The sequence below is a fragment of the Nothobranchius furzeri genome, chromosome 13 (genome assembly GCF_043380555.1).
Source record: "Nothobranchius furzeri strain GRZ-AD chromosome 13, NfurGRZ-RIMD1, whole genome shotgun sequence".
In the NCBI taxonomy this organism is placed as follows: domain Eukaryota; kingdom Metazoa; phylum Chordata; class Actinopteri; order Cyprinodontiformes; family Nothobranchiidae; genus Nothobranchius; species Nothobranchius furzeri.
Window position 1 is genome coordinate 40,409,297 of NC_091753.1, and position 26,395 is coordinate 40,435,691.

The following is a 26,395-nucleotide window of genomic DNA, read 5'->3' on the forward strand; positions in this document are numbered from 1 at the left end:
AGATCCATTCATTACTGAGATCGGATCTCATTATTGAGTCGGATTAGATTTCAATTGATTGATTTGTTAAATGGTATTTACTTACGTGCAACATACGAATGTGTAGATTTATAATAATCATGTTTTCACTAACAGGAACCCCTCTTTGAACAGTAATTTCATCATAAAAGCGTGAATCTGATGAGTATTTCAGGATTTACCGCTTCCTTCCACCAGGTGTCACTGTTGTACACCTCTCACCAGACCAAAGCTGCTCCATCCTGTGTTGATCGTGACCGTGACTGGACTACTGAAGTATCTCAGGCATTTCAAAGCCCATTGTAGAAGGTCTGGTGATACGTCATTGGGTCTTTTTTTTATAATTTTTATTTTCACAATATAATTTACCCTCCTTGAGCTAAACGCTACATTGTAACACAATGTTGAATCAGATTTCTGAATTTATCCGCAGCGAGAAAATATCACACGAGCCTTCAAAATAAAAGCTCCTCTCCTAATACACCCCATTCTGATTCGAAAACAGTATTTTAATTTGAAAGCAAGTGGCTAAGTCACACCAGAGAATACAACATGACTTGACGTCAGTCCGTGGCGCAGACATATCCTGCACGCCGCGCTGTGCGTGTGTCGTGTGAGGCGTGTGTGGTGAGAAGCGTGTGTGTGAATGTGTGTGTGTGTAAGAGTGTGTGTAAACAGAAGAGCCAGGGCCAGGAACTGACTGTTGCAGACATCACTGGAGCTCGTGAGCCGCTCAGATGAGGAGATGGCAGCCGAGTCGACCCGGAGATTCACCAAGAACCTGCTGAAACCGGGGAGCGCGGCCGAGATTCGGCAGACGGCGTGCAACGCAGTCAGACACTCCGCAGTGACGGTGAGTGGACACGAGGTGATTGTAAAATACAGTGGGAGTAAAAAGATACCCACACCTGTAGAAGAAGCCTCCCCTCTTTATTATTTATTTCAAACGAAACATCAGAGGAAAACCAAACCCCATGGGGCTCGGATGAAAGTGAATTTTGGGGATGATCTGCGCCAGCCGCACCGCAGCTGTAAAACCTGACATTGACATTCACGATGCAGCTCCCTGTGCAACTGCAGCAGCAGCAGCAGTGCAGCAATGCTGTTCGGTTCTATTGATCCCGCAGTGGAAAACAATTCAACCTAAATGGATAAATCTGTTTAATTCCATTATGGGTCTGCCAACCCGCTCGTGGAGAGCCTGGGAATGTGGCTGCCGAGTCCTTATTAGCTGCGCCGGTGAAAACAAAAAGCTTATTTTAGCACCAGATGAAGTGAAAGTATCGTAGTAAATTAACCGTTTATGCGACATGATAGGCAGCGGTTTGCATCTGTCCAGTTGTGCACAAAGCACCAGGAAAACCGGGAAACAGAAAAAAAAGAAATAAAAGATGGAAATGAGTTATATTGATCTTGGCTGACATTCTGCTATCATTATCAGAAAGAAAATTACTTGGTGGGTGTGTCACAATGAGAAGCTGATCGACAGATAACGTTGTAGAAGGGTTTATCCGCACATGCAAGGATTTATGATGATCTTTTGATTCATTTTTCAAGAGACAGATCTAAATCCTACCTTTTGTGCACATGTGTGCGCATTCTGTGGAGATTAGCACAGAGGAAAGCCCCTCCACTCCACTCCAGTCTCTTTTCTAGCTCCAATACGCTCTTCAGTTTGGTGTTATTGTGTCAGTAGGACAGCCGGAGTGCAGAATGCTCAGCTATAATTGGTTGGAATAAAGATGAATTTAGTCACATTACCCAGCAGAAGTCTGGATTTTAACTAAACACTCCAACTAATGAAATACGCCAAGAAGTCACATCCCCCTGTTGACATACATCAATGTTTGGGTTTCACAGAAAACAGCAAAGAACACCAATCCTGGTAAATAATTTGAAATGTCCATTACAACCTCTGTTTGTTATGGGTGCGCAGCGGCTGATCCTCTAGATGAAAAGTCTTAGTTTTTGTTTTTGATGCCAGAGTAGATGGGACACGTAACGCATCTTAATGCTTTGTGTTGTTGCATATCACAGCTAACGTCTTTTCCTCCGACCAGTCCTTCACGTACATGCAATAAATGCACCTATTGGGGTAAAAGAACATAAAACAATAGTAAACAGCTTAACCTTTAAATCTTCAAGACTGATTTATCTTTGAGCTTTAGGCAGTTTGATCTTACTTTGGTAAATCTGAAAATCCGCTTACTATCGCTTGCAATCAGTAGATTGGTATTACTTGACATTTAGTCGTATTATGATGTGGCCGTGTACATACCTATGTCTATTTTAGATTTGGTGGCATGGAGAGGAGACATTTTTGGATTTACTATTAGAAATTCTTCATGCAACAAGGGATGGAAATCTAGAAGATGTTGATATTTTGATTGTTTTGTTTCAGCATTGGGGAAAAATTTCCACATTTATTTACCTTCGATGATTTTCAGATTGCACGGTTGTGCAGTGGCTAGCATTGTTGCCTTGCAGCAAGGAGGTCTTGGGTTCAAATCCTGGCCTGGGGTCTTTCTGCAAGGAGTTTGTATGTTCTCCCTGTGCTCGTGTGGTTTCTCTACGGGTACTCTGGCCTCCTCCCACAGTCCAAAAACTTGACTGTCGGTTTGATTGGTTTCTCTAAGCTGTCCTTAGGTGTGTGTGTGTGTGTGTGTGTGTGTGTGTGTGTGTGTGTGTGTGTGTGTTTGTGTGTGTGTGTGTGCGCGCGCGTGGTTATTTGTCCTGTGTGTCTCTATGTTGCCCAGGGTGTACCCTGCCTGTTTACCTAAATACAGCTGGAGAGATGCACCAGTGCCCTGTGACCCCGCGTGGATAAGCGGCTATAGAAAAAGGATGAATTGTGATATTCTGTTTACAGCCTACATGTTTTCTCAGGTCTGATCACACAAGATAAAATCTATTACACATCGTTAACAGAATTCACCATAATACATAATAATTTGTTGAAACCATCTCTGTGGTTTTGTTTACCAGAAGCGAAATTGAAACTGTAACAAATATTCTAACATTAAATACATGAAAAGCGTTGCTTTTCTCTGATGCCTGACTGCTTAGTCTAAATCAGAGCGTTCCATTTTGATTAAGAAATGTTTAAATGTGAAAAAAAAGTGAGAATATTATTGGTGTGGAAGACACTGGAAACAGATGTATGTCTGTGAACCTCTTAACACTTGTGGATGCGGGTTTTGGCTGCTTCGTGCACGTGTGTGCATCTTTTTTATTACGCTTTATTTTGAGTGGTGTTGGTGAAAGAAAAGCAGGTCAGCAGAAACAGGCCCCATGGCGTAATATCCACTGGAGCGTAAAGGCTGACCGTCTCCCTTTTTGTGCTCTCCAGTTTTATTCATACGCTTCCCCCTGGCTGCTTTCTTTTTTATTAGAGTTGCACGTCACATCTTATTCCCTCTGTGTTTCTTGTCGGCGGCTGCAGCTCTGCACGGGTCCCTGCTGCGTGGTTATATCAGTTCCTGGAGTACGAGTGAGAGTGTCTGTGTATTTGTGTGTGTGCAAAATGTGCAGGATGCCTGGAAAATCCTGCTGGTGGATGCAGCATTCTTCCTTGGATGAGCAGCTCTGTGAAAGCAATCACTGCTTGCAGAGCTCTTCCCAGTATGGCCGGCCCACCCGTTTTCAAATGTGCAAAAAAGAAAAAAAAAAAGAAAAAGCATGAAAGAGTAGATACTGAAGGATAGGTGTGCCTTGTTTAAGAAAATGCTGATTCTCTTTGTTTTTGTTTTTTTGCTTTGGTGACCTCTAAATGAAATGAATGGCCTTGCTACATCAGTTATTGACAAATGAAACAGATTAATTCATGTTTATAATAAAACAAGCAAATTATTCCACTTTTTGGGCAACTGAGTGTATTTTTCGTGTTTTCCAGTTGAAATGAGCAGCACTGCAGTGTAGACACGAGTGTCATTCTTGTGCATGCAAGCGCCCACAGAGATGAACCACGTCGTGCCATGCCTCCAAGATACGAGCCACGCTGACCGCTTAGCTAGAAACTGGGGCCAGTATGCTCACCCTGGCATCAGTGCAGCTCAGTTTGTTTGCTCAGTAGCGCGGGGCTGCTTGTGCAGTCCCCCTCACCCTTCACGCCATATGTGTGCTCTTGGCTATCCACATTATTTGTTGGTGTGACATCACCATGATCCTGCCTTCTTTTTGGCTAGTCATGCCATGTGTCCTTATCATACCAATAGCTTAAAGCCAGATCACACATTGTTATTTTAGGACCTCATCCCCAGTCTTTGGGCCTTTATTTATTTATTTATTTTGAACAAACCAGTGTTTGTAGTTTCTTTATAAAACGCCACGACGAACATGAGAACGTTTGATGTGAACAACCATTGTATTGGGGCTGTTTCCTCTCACATGTAGCTGGTTAACTAAAATCAATTGTGCAGTGGTCTCCATGGAAACCGCAGACCAATCACTGTCCCAGTTTGTTCTTTTCACAATATTCCTCATAGTAATGGGCTGTGATGATTTGTATTATTAATGCTTGAGTACCATCAGCAGATCAATTTCTTAATCCTTGTTATTGGTGTCATGACAACAGGTGAGAGTCGAAGCGTCCCAGTGCACGCTGACGGTCGTTGAAATTCACATCATGTGCAAAAAGAAGAGAGGAGACCCGTAAGATGTTAATCCAGACACCTTCAACTCTCCTCGAACCGACCATATCCCAACCACCAATAGAATCGGAGACAAAGTGCAAAGAATGAGCTTGGCTTTTTCAGAGAATAGGGACACAGGAAGATTGGATAGTCCCTAAACACGAGCCCTGCATCCCATTTTCCGACAGCATCCCTCATGGGGACATGATTACAGTCCTTTACTGGGCTTCATCAGCAGTGATGAGCCAAAAGACAAAGCCCTAATTTACTGATATGTCTCCATTTCCATCTTCTCCCATGACCATGATCCTGGATTGTGGCTGATGGAACAAGACCTCAGATTCAAGCCACTGAAGATAAGGTGAGGAACTCAGAATGACCACAGCTCCTCCACAGCTGAGGTGGTTTATACAGACAGAGCTGGATTATTATGGAGAGGGATGTCTGTCACCCTCTCGATCCTAAACCTACAATCTTACTTTTAGTAAGCAGAAAAAATAGACTGTGGTGCTTGAGTCTGCTTCTTTTCATCTCCATCTGCATCTGTCTCTTTGATCTTCTGCAGGTTGCAGCTATTCTCGATCATACATACAGATCACACTCACTAACCTTTAGATATGAAAGGGTGAGAGTACACACACACACACACACACACACACACACACACACACACACACACACACACACACACACACACACACACACACACACACACACACACACACACACACACACACACACACACACGCACGCACGCACACACGCATACACACGCATACACACACACACACACACACACACACACACACACACACACACACACACACACACACACACACACACACACACAAACTCCGCTAGCACTCAACAAATTGATAAAAATTAATAGAGATTCTCAAATATTTACATTTCTCTGATTAATCCACACATCAGTGCTAGTTCATCTGTCTTTCAGATACAATGACCTAAAATGTAACAAAAGCAATATTAGAAATCAATCAAATTCCTCTAAATTTGTACCGATCTGTCGTGGTGAAGAGAGAGCTGAGCCAGAAGTCAAAGCTCTTAATTTACCGGTCGATCTACATTCCAACCCTCACCTATGGTCACGGAGCTTTAGTGACCGAAAGAACAAGATCACGGATGCAAGCAGTCGAAATGAGTTTTCTCCGCAGAGTGTCGGGGCTCTCCCTTAAAGATAGGGTGAGAAGCTTGGTCATCCAGGAGGGGCTCGGAGTAGACCTGCTGCTCCTCCACATCGAGAAAAGCCAGTTGAGGTGGCTTGGGCATCTAGGATGCCTCCTGGATGCCTCCCTGGAGAGGCTTTGCGGGCACGTCCAATCAGGAGAAGACATAAGGGAAGACCCAGGACTCGCTGGAAAGACTATGCCTCTCGACTGGCCAGGGAACACTTAAGGATTCCCTTGGAGGAGCTGGCTCAAGTGGCTGGGGAGAGCGGTGTCTGGGCCAATAGATGACTACTTGTGGTCAGATTTTAAATTATTATTAGTGTTGTTAGTGTGTTTAACTCAAATGAATTAAAAAATGTTGCCCTATCAGAAGGTACTTTCAGACAAAATTGGTTTCATTTCCCTTGTAGATTAAAACAAATGTTTTATAGAAGGTCAGTTTGTCTGCAGCTAAAATGTGTGTGTGCCATCCTGTGTGACACACACACATTTATTGCAGGGCGGGGGGGTCACTCTTAGTAGACACGTCCCAGTGATATGTTGTGGCTGTGTGTGATCACAGAGGGACACGCCGTCAGTCTGACTCTGCTCTCTCCTCATGACGCATCATGTCGACTGCCAGGGGGCCGCTGTGTGTGTGTGTGTGTGTGTGTGTGTGTGTGTGTGTGTGTGTGTGTGTGTGTGTGTGTGTGTGTGTGTGTGTGTGTGTGTGTGTGTGTGTGTGTGTGTGTGTGTGTGACATGTGTCTGTGGCTTGGCATGAAACCATTTAGGCTTTGCATGCACATTTGGTTGTACCTGTTTTAGATCTGTGTCAGTCATGATTTGACCACAGCGAGCCGCCCTGTTTCAGAGAAAGAGTTGAGAACTGACTCGCAGTGCGCGACGCTGAATAACGTGGCTCCTTCCTGTCCGTTAGTCCGTCTGATAAACCTGAAAATCCATTTTTCTCACGGGAAAGAAACCTGTTAAGAGTGCCAGTGATTACTCTTCTACTGCCATGAATCTGTTACCACGGTAACAAAGAAACGCTGGTTAAGATGGATATCTTAACAGGAAGCAATCCTGTCATTCCTCACATATCTCATCTTTCCCTTCCTAGTTTATCGTGGCTGGTCTTTAAATACTCCTCTTTTCCCACATTCACTCCTCGATGATTCCCGACATCTCGTTTGGTCAGTTTTATTATTTTGTGAAATCAGACAACAAAACAACCGGCGTCCTACACGAGGCATCTGAACACCGATGTAATCTTTTAACACATCGAGGGCCTTTTCTATTATCTGTATAGTTACTGATTAGATGATGGCACAAACATGAATTTCTCCTCTCAAACAAAGAGGCAGACATCTAATTGGTCCAGATAAGACGTCATCATCTCAGACTGATGCCATAAAGAGGGGAAACCCGGTAAGGAGATGAGGGGAAATGGGTGAAAGAGGAAGAGAAAACTCTTCAAACCTCTTTATAATAAGTTGGCTGTCTCTCGGCGTGTGTGCAGTTAGCATTTTCTCTCTTGTGGTATTTGTATGTGTCATAGTGTTTCACAGATTTGTCTCCATCTCTGTGTGCAAATTGGAAGCTTTGCAAAATGTTTCCACACCAAAGTTATTCAACTAAAACAAAAGCTGGAGGCAAACAGTCAGTGGAACCCATTCAAATGACCACCTCATGTTTGTGCAAGGTCCCTACGATAGCCAGCGTAGTCTTCTAACTCAGCACAGCAAACACATACTGCCTGAAACATTGTGCTAAACTGTCAAACCAATACATGTAACCCCCTTTTTCATTTTTTAAGTAAAGTAAACCTTGAGTAATTAGTAAAAGAAGAATTAAGACTTTGTCTTTTGTGCTCGGTGTTTAACTCTGCAGCAGACAAACATGAGGGAGAAGGTTTCTTCACATTGTTTGCAAACCTACTCGGTTTGCATTCATAACACTTTAATGTGCATTTTACCAGTTGTTGGGGCATAACCTCATACAATTCACTTGTGAACGCTCTGATGATGTGAAACAGGATGCTGCGCTTATTCTGAGACCATGCATTTAGAGACTGGTGTTTGTTGCATCGCTTATGTCACAAAACATGTTTTTGTTCAGCTTTTACTTTCTTACTTTCATCAAGCGACCATCTCATCAGTTCCTATCTCCATGCTGCTTCCTTCTGGCGTTTGGCCATTGATTTATTTGTAAATAGATTTTGCTGTGTTTTATTTTATAATTTGTAACTTTTTATACATTCAGTTTTTATTAAAAGATCAAACCAAAGCAGAATAAACCAGCCCGAGCCTGTCACCGTCACTATTAATACCCTTTACTGCTGAATTAGCCCACTGTCTGAGCCCTGCACGTCATCTCAGTGGTGTGTGCAGCTGGGTGTGAGCACAGCAAGATCTTTCATTTTCTAAGTTGTAGCATCATAGCTTTGAGTTGTCATTTGTTAAATTTGGAGGAAATAACTGAGTGTTATCCAGGTAGGACAGCTGAGCAGAGAGTGTGTCTGTGTGTGCGGTGGTGTTTGTGAGAGGTCACATGAGTGGAGGAATGAGAGAGAGGTCCCCGGGGTTCCAAGCATTGTGCTAATGTACGTTCACAATAGGCTCTTTGGATGAGGCTTCAGAGCCAGTGAACTGCTGCATTTATACTTCGCTGACCAGACTTTGCATAACTGAAGCTTCACTTTTATCCATTCTCTGTTTTTCCTCAAACTTCTCATCCAGGCCTCACCATGCACCCCTTTTCACAGTCCTGGTGGAGGAGGAGGAGGAGGAGGGGTGTTTGTGACGTGTTGGTGATGGGGGGTCCACTTCACATGCTGGACTAAGAATAGTTCAGTGACTCTGCAAGTGAATTGAAGTCTTGTTTCTCTCTCTTGTAATGCATTCCAGAGTAGGAGGTCTGAGCATGCTGCTGCCATCGCCGCCCGACCCCCCGGGCTCTGCTAACCTGCACATATTCATGCAACTCTGTTTGAGTGGTTGGACGGAGTGAGGCAGATCTGTTTATTAGGCAGTAAGTGAAAAGGAAAATGTTGCATTTTGTATATTTTTGTTTTCCAGTGGAATTTTTATAGATGATCCGTAGTAAAGCACTCGAGGCTTTTTAAATTCAACTAAGGATTCAGTTCATCTGTCCAAGTTCACAGTGGAAGTCATTTCAAAGCACTGTACACAGAGCAACAAGTTTGACTCTTATTAAAACAGGTCTAGAGCCACATTGCTTGGTCCTTTTTTCAACACAGAAAAAGAGTAGTTTTACCTTGCTTTTGCTGAAACGTCAGCAAAAACTGAAAAAAGTACAGAATGAATGTACAAAAGAGGTCTAGAGCCAGTTGGATGCACTTATAGATTTAGATATAACAATAAAAAGTTAAATAATCATTACAGTCCAGATCTGGAGCAAGCACAGGGAATTTGAAATGCAAAATGGAAAAAAAAAATACCTCCAGCAGAACCAGATCCAGGATAAGTTTGGCCGATCAGGCAGGGGTTCTCTCAGAGGCCAAGAGCAAAGAAAGTTCCTGTCATGTTAAACAAATCCAACAGCAGATATTTCATAGAGATCCATTAAAATGTTATGTTGTATGCTGTAGGATTGTGAGTAGATGCTTTCATATTTAGCCACAACTGTGATGTAGTCTATGATCTGTTACTGTCAGGACTCAGGTATCTCCCGGCTGACCTTCTGATCACAACTCCCGACATGCTCCTCGTGGGGAGCTCCCAGCGTGCTCCTCGCGGGGAGTCCCTCCACGTCACAGCCAAGCAAGGCTATATATGGAAGACGCCGTGACCGGCTTCTCATCTCAGTCATCGTTTCTTCCTCACAGAGATACGACCAGAGAAATAATAAAACTGTTAAACGTCCCACCTTGTTCGTCTCCTTCATCCAGTCTGATCAGCCCGACAGGATGACTGAGATCCGAGTAGATTCGACGGAGATCGATCGTCTCCGCCACGAGAACGTGCAGCTGCGTTCCATGGTAGATCAGCTCAACACCAAGGTGAACTCCTTGTCCGACCACACCCTGCGTCTATCCACGGCTCTCACGGCTCTCCAACAACAGGCAAACGATCAGCAGCAACAGATCGCTGCACTCCAGCAGCCAACCCGCTCTGCTCCTAGGGAGGAGCCCCACTTCAGCCTGCCGGAGAGGTGGAACGGAGAGACGGGGAGCCCCGATGGTCTGCTCGCCACGCTGGACATGCAGTTCGAGTGCCAACCTGGACGCTACCCATCTGCGCGCTCCCGAGTGGCGCATCTCACCTCCCTGCTCTCCGGACGCGCCGCGGAGTGGGCTGCTGCGCTTTACAATTCCAAATCCCCTGCCTGCAACGACTATGCTGCGTTTGTGTCCGCTCTCCGGAAGACCTTTGTTCCCCCCAGCAGCGAAGTGGGAGCAGAGACACGCCTTCTCAAACTCCGCCAGCGAGAACGCTCGGTGTGCGCTTATGCGTCGGAGTTTCGCACCATCTCCGCCAAGCTGCAGTGGAATGACTCCGCTCTGCGGGCCGCCTTCCTGGAGGGGCTGGCACCCTACATCCGTGATGAGTTGGCGGGAAGGGAGCTGCCTCAGACCCTGGATGAGGTGGTTGATCTGGCGCTGTGCATCGACCAGCGGGTTCTGGTTCGACCCAAGTTATCCACGCGTCCACCCAGGACGCCGGTGCCTCGCCCTCGTTCACCCACGCCAGCTCCTGTACCCATGCTGGCGGAGGAGCCCATGCAGCTCGGCCACCTTCCCCCCGAGGAGAGACAACGACGGTGGCGCGAGGGCCTCTGTGCCTACTGTGGCTCTCCCGACCACCGACGCCTGGACTGCCCGCTACGATCGGGAAACGGGGGGCCCCACTGAGTATTGGGGTCGCTCAGTCTGGGTCTTCTTCTACCCCTGTCGCTACTAACCGTCTCCTCATTCCTGTCACCCTCCTCCATGGTGAGGCCTCACTCCACGTAAACGCATTGGTGGACTCGGGGGCCACGGACAATTTCATGGACCTAGATCTGGCAAAACGCCTACGGACCCCCCTACAACCCCTGGAGAGAGTTATACCAGTGACCTCGGTGGACGGTAGGCCTCTCCAACCCTACCCAGTCCGAGACCGAACCCAGTCACTCCGTATGATCACCCAAGGCCACCAGGAGACCCTCCATTTCCTGGTCATTTCTGCTCCCTCTTCTCCCCTAATCCTGGGGTTCCCCTGGCTCCGTCTCCACGACCCTCATATTTCCTGGTCCCAGAACTGCCTGCTGGGCTGGGGGACCTCGTGCCAGACCCACCTCGTTCCTCCTCCATCTTCGGCGGGTCTTCCGGACGGGGGCCCCGGCTCCACACTGCCCCACCTGCCGCTGCCCTATCGGGACCTGGCCGCAGTGTTCGACAAGCGGCGCGCCACCTCCCTGCCACCTCACCGGCCATATGATATGGAGATCAAGCTGCTACCCGGAACCAGTCCTCCCCGCGGGCGCCTTTTCTCTCTTGCGCCTCCCGAGACCAAAGCGATGGAAGAATACATCGTCCAGGCCCTCCAGCAGGGGTTCATCCGACCCTCCTCCTCTCCGGGTGCCGCGGGCTTCTTCTTCGTGAAGAAAAAGGAAGGCGATCTTCGCCCCTGCATAGACTATCGGGGTCTGAACAAGATCACGGTCAAGGACCGCCATCCTCTGCCGCTCCTCACTACCGCTCAGGATGCCATCTCCCAGGCACGGATCTTTACGAAACTGGATCTCCGGAGTGCCTACAATCTGGTCCGTATAAAGGCCGGGGATGAGTGGAAGACCGCGTTCATAACACCCACCGGCCACTGGGAGTACCTGGTTATGCCCTTCGGACTATGCAATAGCCCTGCTGTCTTCCAACGTCTCATTAATGATGTCCTCCGCGACATGCTGGGATGGTGGGTGTTCGCCTATCTGGACGATATACTGATCTACTCCAAATCCGAGGCCGAACACATCCATCATGTTCGCGCCGTCCTGACCCGGCTCCTGGACCACAACCTGTACTGTAAACCCGAGAAATGCTCCTTCCATCAGCAGTCCATATCCTTCCTGGGCTACATGATCTCGGACGAAGGGATAACCATGGACCCTCAGAAAATCCAGGCGGTGAAGGACTGGCCCTTGCCAACCAGCCTGAAACAACTGCAGAGTTTTCTGGGTTTCTGCAACTTTTACCGCCGTTTTATAAAGAACTATAGCACCCTCGTAGCCCCTCTCACCTCTCTCACTCGACCAGGCTCCCCTGGCCAGCTGTTTCGTCTAACTCCCGACGCCATTCGGGCCTTCCGCCACCTGGTCACCCGCTTTACCTCGGCCCCGATCCTCCGCCATCCAGATCCTGCAGTTCCCTTTGTGGTCGAGGTCGACGCCTCTGACGTCGGCGCCATCCTGTCTCAAGGTGGGCCCGACGACAGGCTCCATCCCTGCGCCTACTTCTCCAGGAAGTTTTCCACCACCCAGCAGAAGTACGGTGTGGGCGACCGTGAGTTACTGGCCATAAAATGGGCATTGGAGGAATGGAGGCAGTGGCTTCTGGGCACCACTCGGCCTTTCACGATCTGGACTGACCATCAGAACCTGACCCACATTAAATCTGCCAAGCAGCTTAATCCTCGCCAGGCTCGCTGGGCCCTCTTCTTTGAACCCTACGACTTCCATCTCGCCTACCGCCCGGGAGCCAAGAACCAGAAGGCGGACGCCCTCTCCCGCCAATTCACCCACTCCACGCCCTCGTCCGAGCCAGCGCCAATCCTCCCGGAACACCGTTTCCTGGGCCAACTGAGGTGGCCGTTGGAGGAAGCTATCCAGAACGCCCTCCGGGACGACCCTGCGCCTCCAGAGACCCCCGCGGGTCGCCTCTATGTCCCCACGGCCTGTCGCAGCGAGGCGTTGTCCTGGGCCCACTCATCACGCCTGTCTGGCCACGCTGGTTTCTCCAGAACTCTTAAATTCCTCCAGCGAGCCCTCTGGTGGCCAGGCATGGCGAGGGATGTGAAAGAATACACCAGCGCCTGTGACGTCTGTGCCCGCTCCAAGAACCCCAACCAGGCCTCGGCTGGTGCCCTCCGACCTCTTCCGGTGCCCAGCCGCCCCTGGTCCCACGTGGGGCTGGACTTCGTCACGGGTCTCCCGCCGGTCAATAACCTCAACACTGTCATGACGGTTACGGACCGCTTTTCCAAGTCTGTCCATTTCATCGCCCTTCCGGGTCTCCCCTCAGCCCAACGCACAGCGGAACTGTTCCTGGAGAACGTGGTGCGCCTCCACGGGTTCCCAGTCGACGTGGTCTCGGATCGGGGGCCCCAGTTCACGGCCCGGTTCTGGAAAGCTTTCTGTCGGCTGATGGGAGCATCGGTCAGTCTATCTTCAGGCTACCACCCGCAGACCAATGGCCAGACGGAGCGGGCTAACCAACAGCTGGGTCGGTACCTTCGTTGTTTTGTCTCGGCTCAACCCTCGCAGTGGCCTAAATACCTCCTCTGGGCGGAGCTGTCCCACAATCTTCACACCTCATCTGCCACTCGGCTGTCCCCTTTCGAGGTCTGCTATGGCTTCCAGCCCCCGGTCTTTGCCCACCAAGAACCCGAGGTCGCCGTTCCGGCAGCGGAAGCCATGGTGAGACGCTGCAAGAGCGCCTGGATCAAAGCACGAGCCTCCATAACCAGAGCTAACACCAGCTATGCTCACCAGCATCTCCGTCGACACCGTCCTGGTCCCTCCTATGCTCCTGGGGACAAGGTCTGGGTGTCCACGGCTGACCTTCGGGTCCGTGCCGGGTCCAAGAAACTCGCCCCTCGGTTCCTCGGCCCATACCCCATCCAAAGGGTCATCAACCCGGTCACGTACCGGTTGCGGCTGCCGGCTACTCTCCGCATCCATCCCACCTTCCATACCTCCTGGCTCAAGCCCTACGTGGAGTCCTCCCTTCTCCCGCCTCCGGCTCCGGTGCCGCCTCCTGCCCGCTTCCTCGACGGTGAGCCTATCTACACCGTCCGGCGCATCCTGGACGCTCGCCGCAGGGGTCGGGGCCGGCAGTACCTGGTGGACTGGAAGGACTATGGCCCCGAGGAACGCTCCTGGGAGCCGGCTCGGTCCATCCTGGACCCTTCCCTGATCTCTGACTTCTGGGTCCGCCGGGGTCGCGCTGGGACTTCTGGAGCCGTCCCTGGACCGGGGGGTCCTGTCAGGACTCATGTATCTCCCGGCTGACCTTCGGACCACAACTCCCGACATGCTCCTCGTGGGGAGCTCCCAGCGTGCTCCTCGCGGGGAGTCCCTCCACGTCACAGCCAAGCAAGGCTATATATGGAAGACGCCGTGACCGGCTTCTCATCTCAGTCATCGTTTCTTCCTCACAGAGATACGACCAGAGAAATAATAAAACTGTTAAACGTCCCACCTTGTTCGTCTCCTTCATCCAGTCTGATCAGCCCGACAGTTACCAGCATCGGTCCGTGTGGAACATGAGTTGAACTTGCAGAAAAACAGTCTGATGCAGAAGTAATGTAGTAAGAAAAAACTGAAATCTCTCTTATGTAAAAAAAAAAAAACTTCTTACTTTGGATGTCTGATATCATCAATGCCATTTCTGGAAGTATCTGTATGGGTTCTAACTCCTTTAACGACAAAGTTTACGTACCATGTACATATTGTACATCAAGCTCTTCAGCTACTTCTCACTCAAAAAAATCCAACTGTGACAAATTTGAGGTATATTTATTGGATATCGGTGAAAAAGACATTAATGACATCCTACTTCTCGCTGCAGGTTACAGGTTACGGAGTGAAGAGAGAAAAGACCAGAACCACTCTTTCATGAGTAGGATTGGTTTCATAGTCAGTATGTTTATTTTACATCCAGTTGACACAAGTAAAATAATTAGTTTGGTCCGAAGACACAAAAGGTGTCACACTGATATGTGTCCCACAAGAAACTGAAGTCCAGAAGGTCAATAATTTAAGTATATAAATTGGAGAAAGTAGCACAATTATTTTGTTAGAGTGCAGATATCTGGTGGGTGGACCTTTTGATTGACAAACATGCAGCACTGCTGTATTGTTTCCCTTTCAAATGTCTCATTCTCTGTGTATGGACACACAGGACATCAGTTTTTAAGACCTTGAATATCAGAAAAATATTGGAATCATACAAAAGCAAATTAAAGGCCCAGCATTCCTTGAAGGAATCATCTCTCACCACCTTTCATGTCAGAGTTCATAAAAAATGTAAGCTTCTTTAGACAAATGTGCGGTAACACTATGTACAATATGATCTCATGCAATGTGTTGTGTTGTCGGTTAGCACTCAAAGTTGACTTCTAGCGACTAACACACTCGATATCTGACTGATTTATTGTCATTTTTTGCCACATTTGATAGTTATTTACCTGTGGTGGCCATCTTGAATTGGACTGACACCCAAAGATAGTCTAGTGTTGGTGTACATTAAAATAATAATTTCTGAGAGTTTCATTAAAAACCATCGAGTGTTCCATGAGCTGTTTTGCTAAAAAGAAAAGAAAACCAAACACAAGAGTTGGACTCTGTCAAGGCTCTTACAGATTCTGTTCATAACTTTTACGCCCGGAACACACCAGCTGCGAAGTGGATCGCTCATGAAATTCGCGAGCTGCCCGCTCATCCTCTGTTCACATCGGCCTTCGTAGCTGATGTGACCGAGAGCGTAGGTTAACAAGCGCGCCGAATAGAAGTGTTCGTCATTCCACGGTGCTTCACGATGCATCGTTGCGCTTCGGCATCTGGTGTGTTCCGGGCGTTATGGACAGGATTTCTAGACCAGACAGTCTAGAAGCAGCCAAGGTGTTGAGGGGATCTGTTTTGGTGGCCTGAGGATCAGGTCTCTGATTTTAGCAGATGATGTGGTCCTGTTGGCTTCATCAGACAGTGATCTCCAGCTTTCTGTGGAGCGGTTCGTAGCCAAATGTGAAGCAGCTGGGATGAGATTTTGCTCCTCTAAATCCGAGGCCATAGTCTTACGTTTGAAAAGAGTAGAATGCCTTCTCCAGGTCAGGGACGAGGTCCCAAGTGGAGGAGTTTTAGTATTTTGGGGTCTTGTTCACAAGTGAGGGAAAGCTGGAACATGGGATTGATAGACGGATTGGTGCTGCATCTGCAGTTATGCAGGCGGCACCAGTTTGTCTTGGTGAAGAGAGGGATGAGTCAAAAAAGCGAAGCTCTCGATTTACCCGTATCTATGTTCCTACCCTCACCTATGGTCACAAGCTCTGAGTAGTGACCAAACGAATGAGATCATGGATACAAGCGGCCGAAATGAGTTTTCCCCGAAGGGTGTCTGGAGTCTCCCTTAGGAATAGGGTTATCCGAGAGGGGCCTACAGTAGATCCGCTGCTCCTCCACATCGAGAGGAGCCAGTTGAGGTGGCTCGGGCATCTGGTCAGGATGCCTCCCTGGTGAGGTTTTCCAGGCATGTCCAACTGGGAGGAGACCTAAAGGAAGACACAGGACACGCTGAAGGGACTATGTCTCTCGATTGGCCAGGGAACTCCTTAGGGTTCCCCTGGAGGAGCTGGCCCAAGTGGCTCGGATGAGGGAAACCTGAGCCTCCCTGCTTAGGCTGCTGCCCCCGTCTCTGACCCCGGAGAAGTGGAAGAAAATGGATGGATAGAACAAAAAACACATTCATGTGCACAAACACAGGCACAAAAAAAGGCAATACAGAAGCATAAAAGGAGATGGAGGATTTATTTTTGATATACAAGATTGGGGGGGTTGTTAGTGTTTTACATATCAAAATGCATGAGGAGAAGTCTTTATAGCAGCTGCGTCCTCCGTCTTAACCGGGGCCCGAGGGAGAAGGAGCACTCCTGAGTGGGTGTCTGTATGGTAGCTAACGCTGCTGTAGAGGTCACACAGAGGTTACATGTAGGTGTCATCTGTAGGAGTTATGAGTGAATGATTTATTACAAAGTAAGCATTCATGTAGGCTTTTTATCCACATTCTGGTGATAAGTGGAGGTTGCCAAGAAGTCCCTCTGGAACCAGGGTGATGTCATTGTTTATCATGTTAAACATCTCAGTGTCTATTGTGTTTGGTGCCAAGTTCAGACCTGTCAGAAAAGATGAGTTGGGCCTGATTTAGAATTAATATGCCAAGTTTAGAGCAAGAACACATTTTTCAAGTGAACAAATTTACAGGAAACAGAACTCATTTGGGACCATTTGTTGAGGAATAGTTTCCAGGCGTACGTTTGAGGTAGATAAAAGACCCCGGTCTTTTAGAGTTTGATTTCACCAGCTTGAAGACGTCTAATAGCCATACTGGTTCTGAGGTTTTTCTAATCTGGAAACCAGAGAACGTGTAAAAGTCGCAGATAAGATCGTCAGAGATCATTCAATAAACGGCAGCGCTGAGACAGGAATCACAAGCACCACAGACGACTGACGTTTATTATGCTGCCGTAGGATTTCCTGTGATGTCAAGTTTTATTGAACAGACTGAATCTGGCAGAACCTGCTGCTTCAGCGGAGTTTCAGTCAGGATGTTCGGTCTCGGGGGTGGCAAATCACATTCGAGGAAGAAATGCTTTCGTCTAATTCTCATTGCATGCGCTGATCTTTTCATTTAAAAGTAATTATTTGTTATTTCTCAACAAATGAGCGAGTTGCAGAAAAACAGCTATTTTATAACCTCTAACAAAAAGCAGGTGCCCTCAGCTGTTCGTGATGAAGCTACAGACAAGGCAGGAGAAGGTGGGGGGATGCCATGTGGGAGAGTGAATTAATGAGGCAACCTTGGTGCAGTAGCTGTGTGTCTGCTTCTCTATAGCTCTTAATACGGATATTTACAAGTCTGAATTCTTGCTATCTTATTTTTTTTTATCTCCAGAGTGAATTTAAAGCAGGAGTCTAAAAGGAGCGTGATTTAATGGATCTGCGTGCTTGCCACCTTTGCTAAAATGTTTTTTGGAAGAAAATATAAGTACATTTGGAACCAGTTCTGTATAGTGTTACACATTACCTTAGGAACAATGCAATAAATAATCCTGATTTCAGCTAAAGCAGGATTCTCTGTTTCTCTTCTGTCAAGCTTTGTTCATCCAATTTGTTTTTATAATCTTAAAGGCGGTCTGGACACATTTTTCCATTTATAACGTGTTTTTTAACACATGTAGAAAAGGTTTCCTTGGAACAGACTAAGGTTCACCAATGTTTCTCATTTTGAGTTTCGGCACTGCTTTCAAGGAGGAAGTGAATCTAAGGAGCCCAAATGGAAATTTTTAACAATGCCCTCTTTTCCCGGCAGCAGATCCTCACCTTCCACCACCTCCACCCGTCGCCGTCTCATCGCCCCCTTCCCCCACAACATCCCCCCGCCTCGGGACTCTACTTCTACTTAAAGATATTTTAATTACTTCCTTCTCTAAACAAACCCAAACTACCAACGGAGCAGATAGCATCTACGGCACACGGCGCCCCCTAGAGGTCTCACCTTAAATAGTTATGAGAGCAGAGGTGGGGCATGAGGAGACTGGCACTCAGCCTCCAAACATGCTGCTGTGTTGAGTTTTCAGCACTAGAGGGCGTTGGCAGTGTGCTGAAATGCTGCTGTTACTGTTATTTCCTCCAAGTAGGAGCTCAGCTTACAACCACAACAACTAAACAGAAACTCTGTCTAACTGGAGAAGTCTGACTTCCTGTTTGGTCTGCAGTCTGACCCACAGCATGATCATTATATAACATGATTAGTTTAAAATCATGACTTTGATCATTCTCCCAGTAACTTCTAATCAAATGATCTCAAAAACCACTGGGAGCAAAAAATAACGCTACACCTCGTCTGTCTTCCTGTTTGTATGCGATGGTGTGCTGCGGCGAGGCACCCGCATGTTGTGGTTTTATTGAGAACAGCAGATCAGAGGTACTTTGAGTCAGTGTCACAAGAGATAGCATGTTGTTGGCGTGTGATGGATTTGTCTTCATCTGGTGGGATGTCCTCAACAAAAAACGAAAACAAAATGTTTGACCCCATGTCCTCCTTGCTGCTCTGAGGGACAAAACACAGTTTACCGTTTACCCAGGACTCTACAGGGGCAGCATCCTGCATGTTGCGGTTACCATGGGAACAGGAGATTGTTTTCTCAAGTAAACACAGTGGAGTTCCACGCCACATCAATGCTGCTGCCGTGAGTCAGGCTCCCGCTCCACGGGGAGTCTAACTATAGCAGAGCTAACTGCTTACAAGGCAGCGTGCACAAGTCCTAATGGGTTGTGGTTTCGCTTCTTGACCTAGTTTGGTCAAGTTTTTCAAGTCAGTGGATTTTCTTTTGCCTAAGTATATAATCTACATGCAAAATGCAGATTCACTCAGTACCTTCTGCAAATGCAGAATGTAACACATGCTACTTTGCTGTTCTGCAGAGTATCAGAGGGATCCCAGACGACTGAGGCTCCACAGCTGGAACACATTAACTGCACAAATGATGGGAGCACTCTGCCCTGTACAGCCCAGTGATGTCATGTTTTAATTTTATTTTACTTTTTACAGAGTTTCAGGCTTGTTAACTTTCCAGTAGCACACAAGCATGAGCAAAACAAGTTGATTTGCGTTTGGTTAATTGGCAGAAGCTAACCGTTAGCATTAGCAACTCCACCACACAGCAGAACTCCTTCAAGCGTTACTTGTAGAGATAAAACATCAATGTTGAAAAACAGAGTCAGCGGAGTTGCATTGCCGTTATCCAGTCCGAGGCGAGATGTCCAAATATCAGGAAATAAGAGTCCAAATCCTGTCGGCTGAAGCTACTTTCTCCTCCAGTTCATTTGTACTTTCTGATTCATTTCAAATTTAAATAATACAAACTCTAAGATGCATTTTATGATATTATAGACTATTGAAAAACTATTTTTGTTATAAGACAGAAACAAAATACTTTGTGTCGGCCCTGTGAATGCTTGCCTGTCATTTGGCATAATTTAGACTAAGATTCTTTTACACTTAGATTTTCAGCCTAACATGGTTCATTCAAACATTCCTGGACCAAGACTTCTCTAATGTCCTTGAGGTGCCTTACCCAAACAAGTGTTTGAAGAACAACACACACCTCACCCTCCATCCCTGATAGCGTGTCTAAGCCAGGATTTAAAGTAACTAAACGTTTTAAATAAAGCAACACATCATTATTTTGTATTTTAACAGAACATAGGGAAACATGTTCAGAAAAATTGCTAAAATATGATAAAACGATAGAAACGATGCAGGTTAAAAGTATCCTATATGATAAAATGTGCACACAAAAAAAAACCTACCACAAAACACAAAAAAATTATACAAGTGTAGTCCGAGTGAATGAGATCAAGATATCAGTATGGCATGGTGACATTACTGGTAACTGGAGGGCATGTTTGTGTGGGCACATTTGCATGACAGGACCATTGTGGAATCCCAGTGTAAACAAAGGCCATTTCTGTGGTTTGTGAGTGTAAAGGCTGCAGTTATAAGGCATGTTGCACTGAGTCGCCCTTGGTGAGAGGCACTAGATCTGGAAGGGAAGAGGCGGTAAGGCGGGGCTGATGGTGGGCACGCTTCGTGTTTGTCTTTCTCTCCACATTGTGTTTAAACCGCCTTTATTCTCTCAGGGATTACTCATGGTTGTTCATACTTTTGTGTGTCTTTTTGCTTGTCTATCTGTGTGCTGTGCTGTTTATTTTAAGAAATGTAAAGTATTATAATAATGAGCATGTATGTGGGTGGTAGGTGGGGTCTGTGCCGTACTGACATTGACACTAATGAGCTTAATATTGACCCGACAACATCTCCATGGTTACCTCTGCCCTTCTGCAGGAAGCAATGAATGTGCAAATGTCAGTGTCTTATAGTGATGGTGATGATAAAAAACGCATTTATTGGGCTAATTTTATTTTCATGGTATTTAATCTTTTTGGAAAATAATATTTTCTAAATGTTTTTCTATTCGTTTTCTATTTCATATTTTTCAGTTTCTTGCACGACTTAGCCTAAATAAAAACACATGAGTGGATTAATTTAATTCTTCTAGGCAATATATGGTTGATGATTTTGTTTTTACGTGTTGTTTTGCTAAGTAAACATAATACGCTAAAGGCATTTGGTATGTCAGTATGTTTTCAAAGTGGGCCTACATGAAGTAGTCATGAGTAGTCAGCATCTTACCTGCAATGGACCGCAGTCAGGGGGATTAAAGTGTGGAAACTCGGGGAAAACTTTAAGGAGGAGTCATGCTAGCAGCTAAACATGAAAGGAACAACTTCATGGGAGTTCAAACTTAAAAAATATGTTATGTTGTAAATTGTTAGATCGAATCCCTTTAGCATCAGTTGGCTAATTGGCTTGAGTCCATTTTGCAGCATGACTCTGAGTGCATGATGTGTTGCATAAATTATGAATTGTGATCCAAGACGATCCCTAATGTAAATTACAGTCTGCTGCAAAATGCAAAATAAATAAATAAATAAATAAATATAGAATTCGTGTTAATCACTATAAAAGGTTTGGAGTCGTTTTAGATCATCAATCCTTTTAGAAATGAAACACCCAACTGTTCCTTGGTTACTGATTGGCTTGCAGTACTTTTGAATGTTGTTTTAGTTTAAACATAATTGAAAATCACAGTTACACTCAGTGAAAAATAAACATCCAAAATAAACATGCATTTACAGAACAGACTGATGAGAGCAAGCATTGAATAAATATGACACACAAATAAACAAAAACGATTAAAGGCATACTATGCACCTTTTTCATATTTTTAAATTAGAGTTGGGGCCCAAAAGGTTGGGGGCATAAGTGGAAAGGTCTGGTGAACGGATTTGGCCTGTGCACTGTTAAGTTGAGGTTCCATGCTTTACAGGGTTAATGAAATGTTACTCAGACATGGGTACCGAATTCGGTACTTTTTAAGGTACCGACCGAATTCCATAGTACTGACCGAGCACCGATTCACGTCGTTTCAAACGGTGCCTCGTTTCGGTACCCGTCCTTCATAACGAGAACTTGCCAAGACAGCTGCGCATGCGCAAGAGCGTTATGTCGTCGGCCCCTGCGAGCGAGTTGTAAACAGAGCAGCATGGTAGAAAGAACGCACGCTAACGCTTGGGTCCACTTCACTAAATGTGATGGGTAACTGGGTGATGATGAAACCAGCGACAGACAACGATCTAAGTGAGACATCCCCATCTTAATCTGCTCCGGTAGGTAAATATAATGTTTAAGATAACGTTACCTTGATATGTTAGCTTCCGTTTCACTAATGGTGCGTTCGCTTTCTCCTCGGAACTCCGAATTTCCGACTAGAACATGAACGCGCTCTAAAGTTTGGCTTCACTTTACTAAATGCGACGGGTGATTGGGTGAAGATGAAACCAGCGACAACGATCTAAGTGTGAGGCATCATCGTTTTAATCTGCTCCAGCAGTTAAATAAACTGTTAAAGATAACGTTATTTTGATATGTTAGCTTCCATTGCCACCGTTGTTATCAGCTAATGGTGCGTTCGCTTTCTCCTCGGAAATTCTAACTTCCCAGTAGGAAAAATCAAATGAAAAAGGACGGCAAAAGGAATGAAGATACACAGTAAATTTAGTTCACAGTAAAGATGTTTGCTTCAGTTTAATTATCAGCTTATAAAACTACAAGGACGATGTTAAAATACAAACTTGTATGATATTTATCGTGATATTTATCAAATATGGTTATATATTGAGAAAAATATATATTTAATGATATAAGAGAATTAAAATAATAAACACTCAAAAGTATCGAAAATTGGTACCGTTAAGTACCGGTATCGATTCGTAGGTACCGGGAATTAGTACCGGATCGATTCAAATGTCAAAGGTACCCATCCCTACTCAGACCCCACCGCCCCTCTGTGGCCAGAATATCACACTTGCACAGAGTTGGCAGCATGGATGTAGTTTGTCCCCTGCACTTTTTACCGTCCCAAAATTTTTTGCACTATATTACATAAACACTGGTTGAGCACTAGGACCAAGCAGAAAACAACCGCTTGTGTTGAAGCCTCTTTCCCATTAGAACCGTCCAAAAGCTCATCTATTGGCTCTGCTGATACTTGCTAACATGTGACTGGCCGTTCCTGCCACCTGTGTATGTGACAGTTTTGCATTCCTGACATTGCATAAAAGAGCCTCTAGGCTGTAGTTTTATACATATTTTTTGTATACTTACTGTAAAAATCCCCCCCCCCCCCCCCCCCCCCCCGCCCACTTCTAAAGTCAAAACTACATAACTACATCGGTTGGTGGCCGCTCCCTGCTGGTGGAGGGAACTGTGGAGTGGAGCTGGAGTCTGCTTCCAGCATATTTTATAAGGCGAATACAGTTGATTTGTTTGATTTAGTGATGAATCACTCCTCTAATGAAAGCTGTTAAATTAAGGTATTAAAAAAAGGAAAGCAAAGCAAGGAGAAAAGTTTCATTTTTGGTTCAACCAGAGTGAATTAATAGCGAACTCTAGGGGGTGCTAAAAGCAAGCAAAACTGCACTTTCTGGGATTCACAATAGAGCAAATTAGCTTCGTGTGCTGCATCTTGGAGACCGATGTGAAACAGTTAAAACCTTTTTAACAATGGGCTTTACATTTTTATTTAAAAAAGGTGGCAGAGATTATTTAACCAAACAGAGCAAAGCTTGCTTTCACACAATGTTACATTCATGTTTTTCTTTAAAAATCTATTTTTCTTGTCTCTTCTCACCAAGTCCAACTGGCAGGGACAAGAAAGGAGTCTCATGATGGCCAAAAAGCCAAATTGATGTAAAACGCATGAAAATTATTGACTTCGGAGAATGTTCATTTATTTCCGTTCAGCCGTGCTCAGAGAAAATAGAACGTGAACAATAAAGCAGGACCAGATGTTAGTGAGACATGAGGAAAAAATAAAAGAAGCAGTGAAAGTGAACATCTCTGGCAATTAAAGGGACATCAGATGTGATGCAGAGGGATTGTATACGTGGAGCACATCGGTTTAACTATCTGCAAGGCTTTAAATGTTCGCGTCATCTGTAACGAAACACACTTTCCATCATCTGATCTATAGCTTCTAACTCTGCCAGACGCCCTCCTGCAGCAGCACCAGAGCAAACACATGCATGTTGGAGAAACATTACAAAAACATTGGATTACTTCATCCAATCAGCTTTGATGTGCAGAATCTGTACAGTAAGGCCTTAAAAGTTCCTCAGCACAAGAAAACCACAACCCAGACTTTAAAGTTCTGGTGATTGGGAGACAAATGGAGAGAGAAAGAGAGAGGGAGCAGCAGAATGGAAATAAGAAAAAAATATGTTGGCCTGAGAGTGTGCGGAAGTCTGTGCGTGTGTGAGTTGTGTGTGTGTGTGTGTGTGTGTGTGGCAGCTGGTTCAGGTCAGCTGACAGCCATTGCTGAGTGTGATTTGTTGGACGAGCTTGTCTGGGCTGAACCACACACAGCTGCAATCAGTGTGTGTGTGTGTGTGTTAGAGGACAAAAATGAGAGCAAGAAAAAAAGGAAGGGGGAGAGACATGTAGGGCTGCCAGTGTGTCAGCTCAGCAACAGCAACATTCGGGGCTGGCGTCTGGAGCCGAGCAGTTCAGGAAGACCCAGTTAAGCCTTGGAGGGAAGTGGCGGGTCGAATGGAGCGTTGGGTGCTGCACCTGGATTGAAGGTCCCCTCTGGCTGGACCAGGGGCTGAGCTGGAGTCAGCTCTGACAGACAAGAAGGTGACGCTCAGGTGAAGCCCGTGCTGCTGGACGGGACCAGGCCGGACTTGGAGACCACCACGGTGAAGTATGGGTTGCTCGGCCAGCGTTGTCCTGCTCCTGCGCTCGGTGGGTGGGGCCGACATATGCTCACGTCAGGACCAGATGTCGGTGGAAGGTGCAACACCTACGTTAGAGGGTTACACATCCACCAGCTCACCTCTGACCATCATCATAATGGTAACCAGCACAGCTGTCCTGTCACAAGTGCACGTACAGGCAACTGATGATGGGGAGGGAGGGGGGAGTTATGCGCAAAATAGCATCACATTTTGAGTGCTTGTTTTTGTGCATTTTGTGACTCTGATTAATTCATGTTTCACTTTGCAGATCTGAATTTCAAACTTCCACTTAGAAGCTCTAACTTCTTCCTTTGAACTTTCAGCTTGACGTCGTTTTTGCTGCTGGTTTTGTTGCACGATCACATATCGGGGCTCATGCATTTGGCCTCACAGCTGAGATGCAAAAGGGAGGAAATAGAACTGGAAGGATGGGGGTGGGGTGGGGGTGGTGGGGTCAGACATGAGGAATCTAGTTTCTGTGGGAAAAACTGCTTTCTGCAGAGAAAATGTTAAAAATAGAAATTTAGGCAGAACTCATTAGTAAGGCAGCGTATGAGAAATTTCTGAGTGAATGAAGCTAAGTATGAATGGCTTAAAGTGATGAATGAATGAATTAAATGTGTTCCTTTCCACCAGGACAGATGTCCTGTCAGCCATCTGTTTGGTATCTGCAATAACTTCTCTGAGCCAGAGTTCTTTTAATCCTGAGAAATACAGCTTTCTGTAAACCCAGTGGAAAAAATGTTTGAGACTTGGCAGTGGAGGGGTCTTTATAGTCGCCCCTTTTGTTTCCCCTTTTCTCTCATTTTCCCCCCTAGTACTCCTTAATGCTGCCCATTACAAGACTTCTGGAACAAAAACAAACTCTGCAAAATAGCACTTGCCTGCAGCCTCTTGTACATCAGCTGACCCGTTAAGGTTATGTCGTGCTTTTGAAACTGTTGCACCCGCCGTATATTCGTGGGTCTATTTGAAACTATTTAATTGTGTCTGATGCTAGGTCTTTCTGACATAATGCGACCATTCTACGTCAAAGAAAATCTATTTGCAAATGCAAACAGTTCTACTGTGTCCCAATCTAGCACTGTCACACCCCCACCGCCCCTAACAGTCATGGTTGATGGTAGTAACACAAACACGGTAAGCCACACTTCAGTTGTTGTTTTTAGAGATGAGGAAGCCTTCTGTGGCCTTTTATATGAGAACCCGAACAGAAAGTTATCAGTGTCGATAGGTGATGTATTCTGAAAACTATTATTTCTTAGAAGTTATCTTTATATTTAAACCTTTAAGCTAACCTTAAACATGCAAGTGCTAATGTGCTTTTAAAAAGAAAAATGCATCATGCAGTTATGTGCTGCCTGTAAGGAATACTGGATTTAATTTAACTGTAGCTCCAAAACCAGTGTAGTAGTAGTAGTAGTAGTAGTAGTAGTAGTAGTAGTAGTAGTAGTAGTAGTAGTAGTAGTAGTAGTAGTAGTAGTAGTAGTAGTAGTAATAATAGTAAATATTATAAATTGGGATTTTCACATGCACATATTCTATCAGATTACTACTGTTTCAGTCGCTTCTCCTTTCTCCTGTTGATGGGAAATATCCAGAGTATAAGACGGGTTGGAGTATAACAAATTGTCATCTGAATGTGACACGTGTCAAAACAATATGTTTGCACTGACAGCAAAATGAATAAGATTTGCGTTTCTCAGGCCTTTTTATGCAT

At 45.8% G+C, this 26,395-nt stretch overlaps 1 protein-coding gene across 7 annotated transcripts in view; it reads left to right on the forward strand.

The window, feature by feature from the left end:
* The first annotated feature begins 622 nt into the window (after positions 1–622).
* dock10 (dedicator of cytokinesis 10) overlaps positions 623–26,395 on the forward strand; it is a 79,094-nt gene continuing 53,321 nt past the window's right edge. For 6 of the 7 annotated variants that reach the window (XM_015951501.3, XM_015951508.3, XM_054743391.2 and 3 more), the window contains exon 1: positions 24,471–24,793. In XM_015951501.3, coding sequence (XP_015806987.1) covers positions 24,644–24,793 — 150 coding nt within the window. In that variant the 5' untranslated portion in view covers positions 24,471–24,643. Of the gene's footprint in view, positions 872–24,470; positions 24,794–26,395 lie in introns of those variants that run through there. The other variant, XM_054743389.2, reaches the window with a different exon arrangement.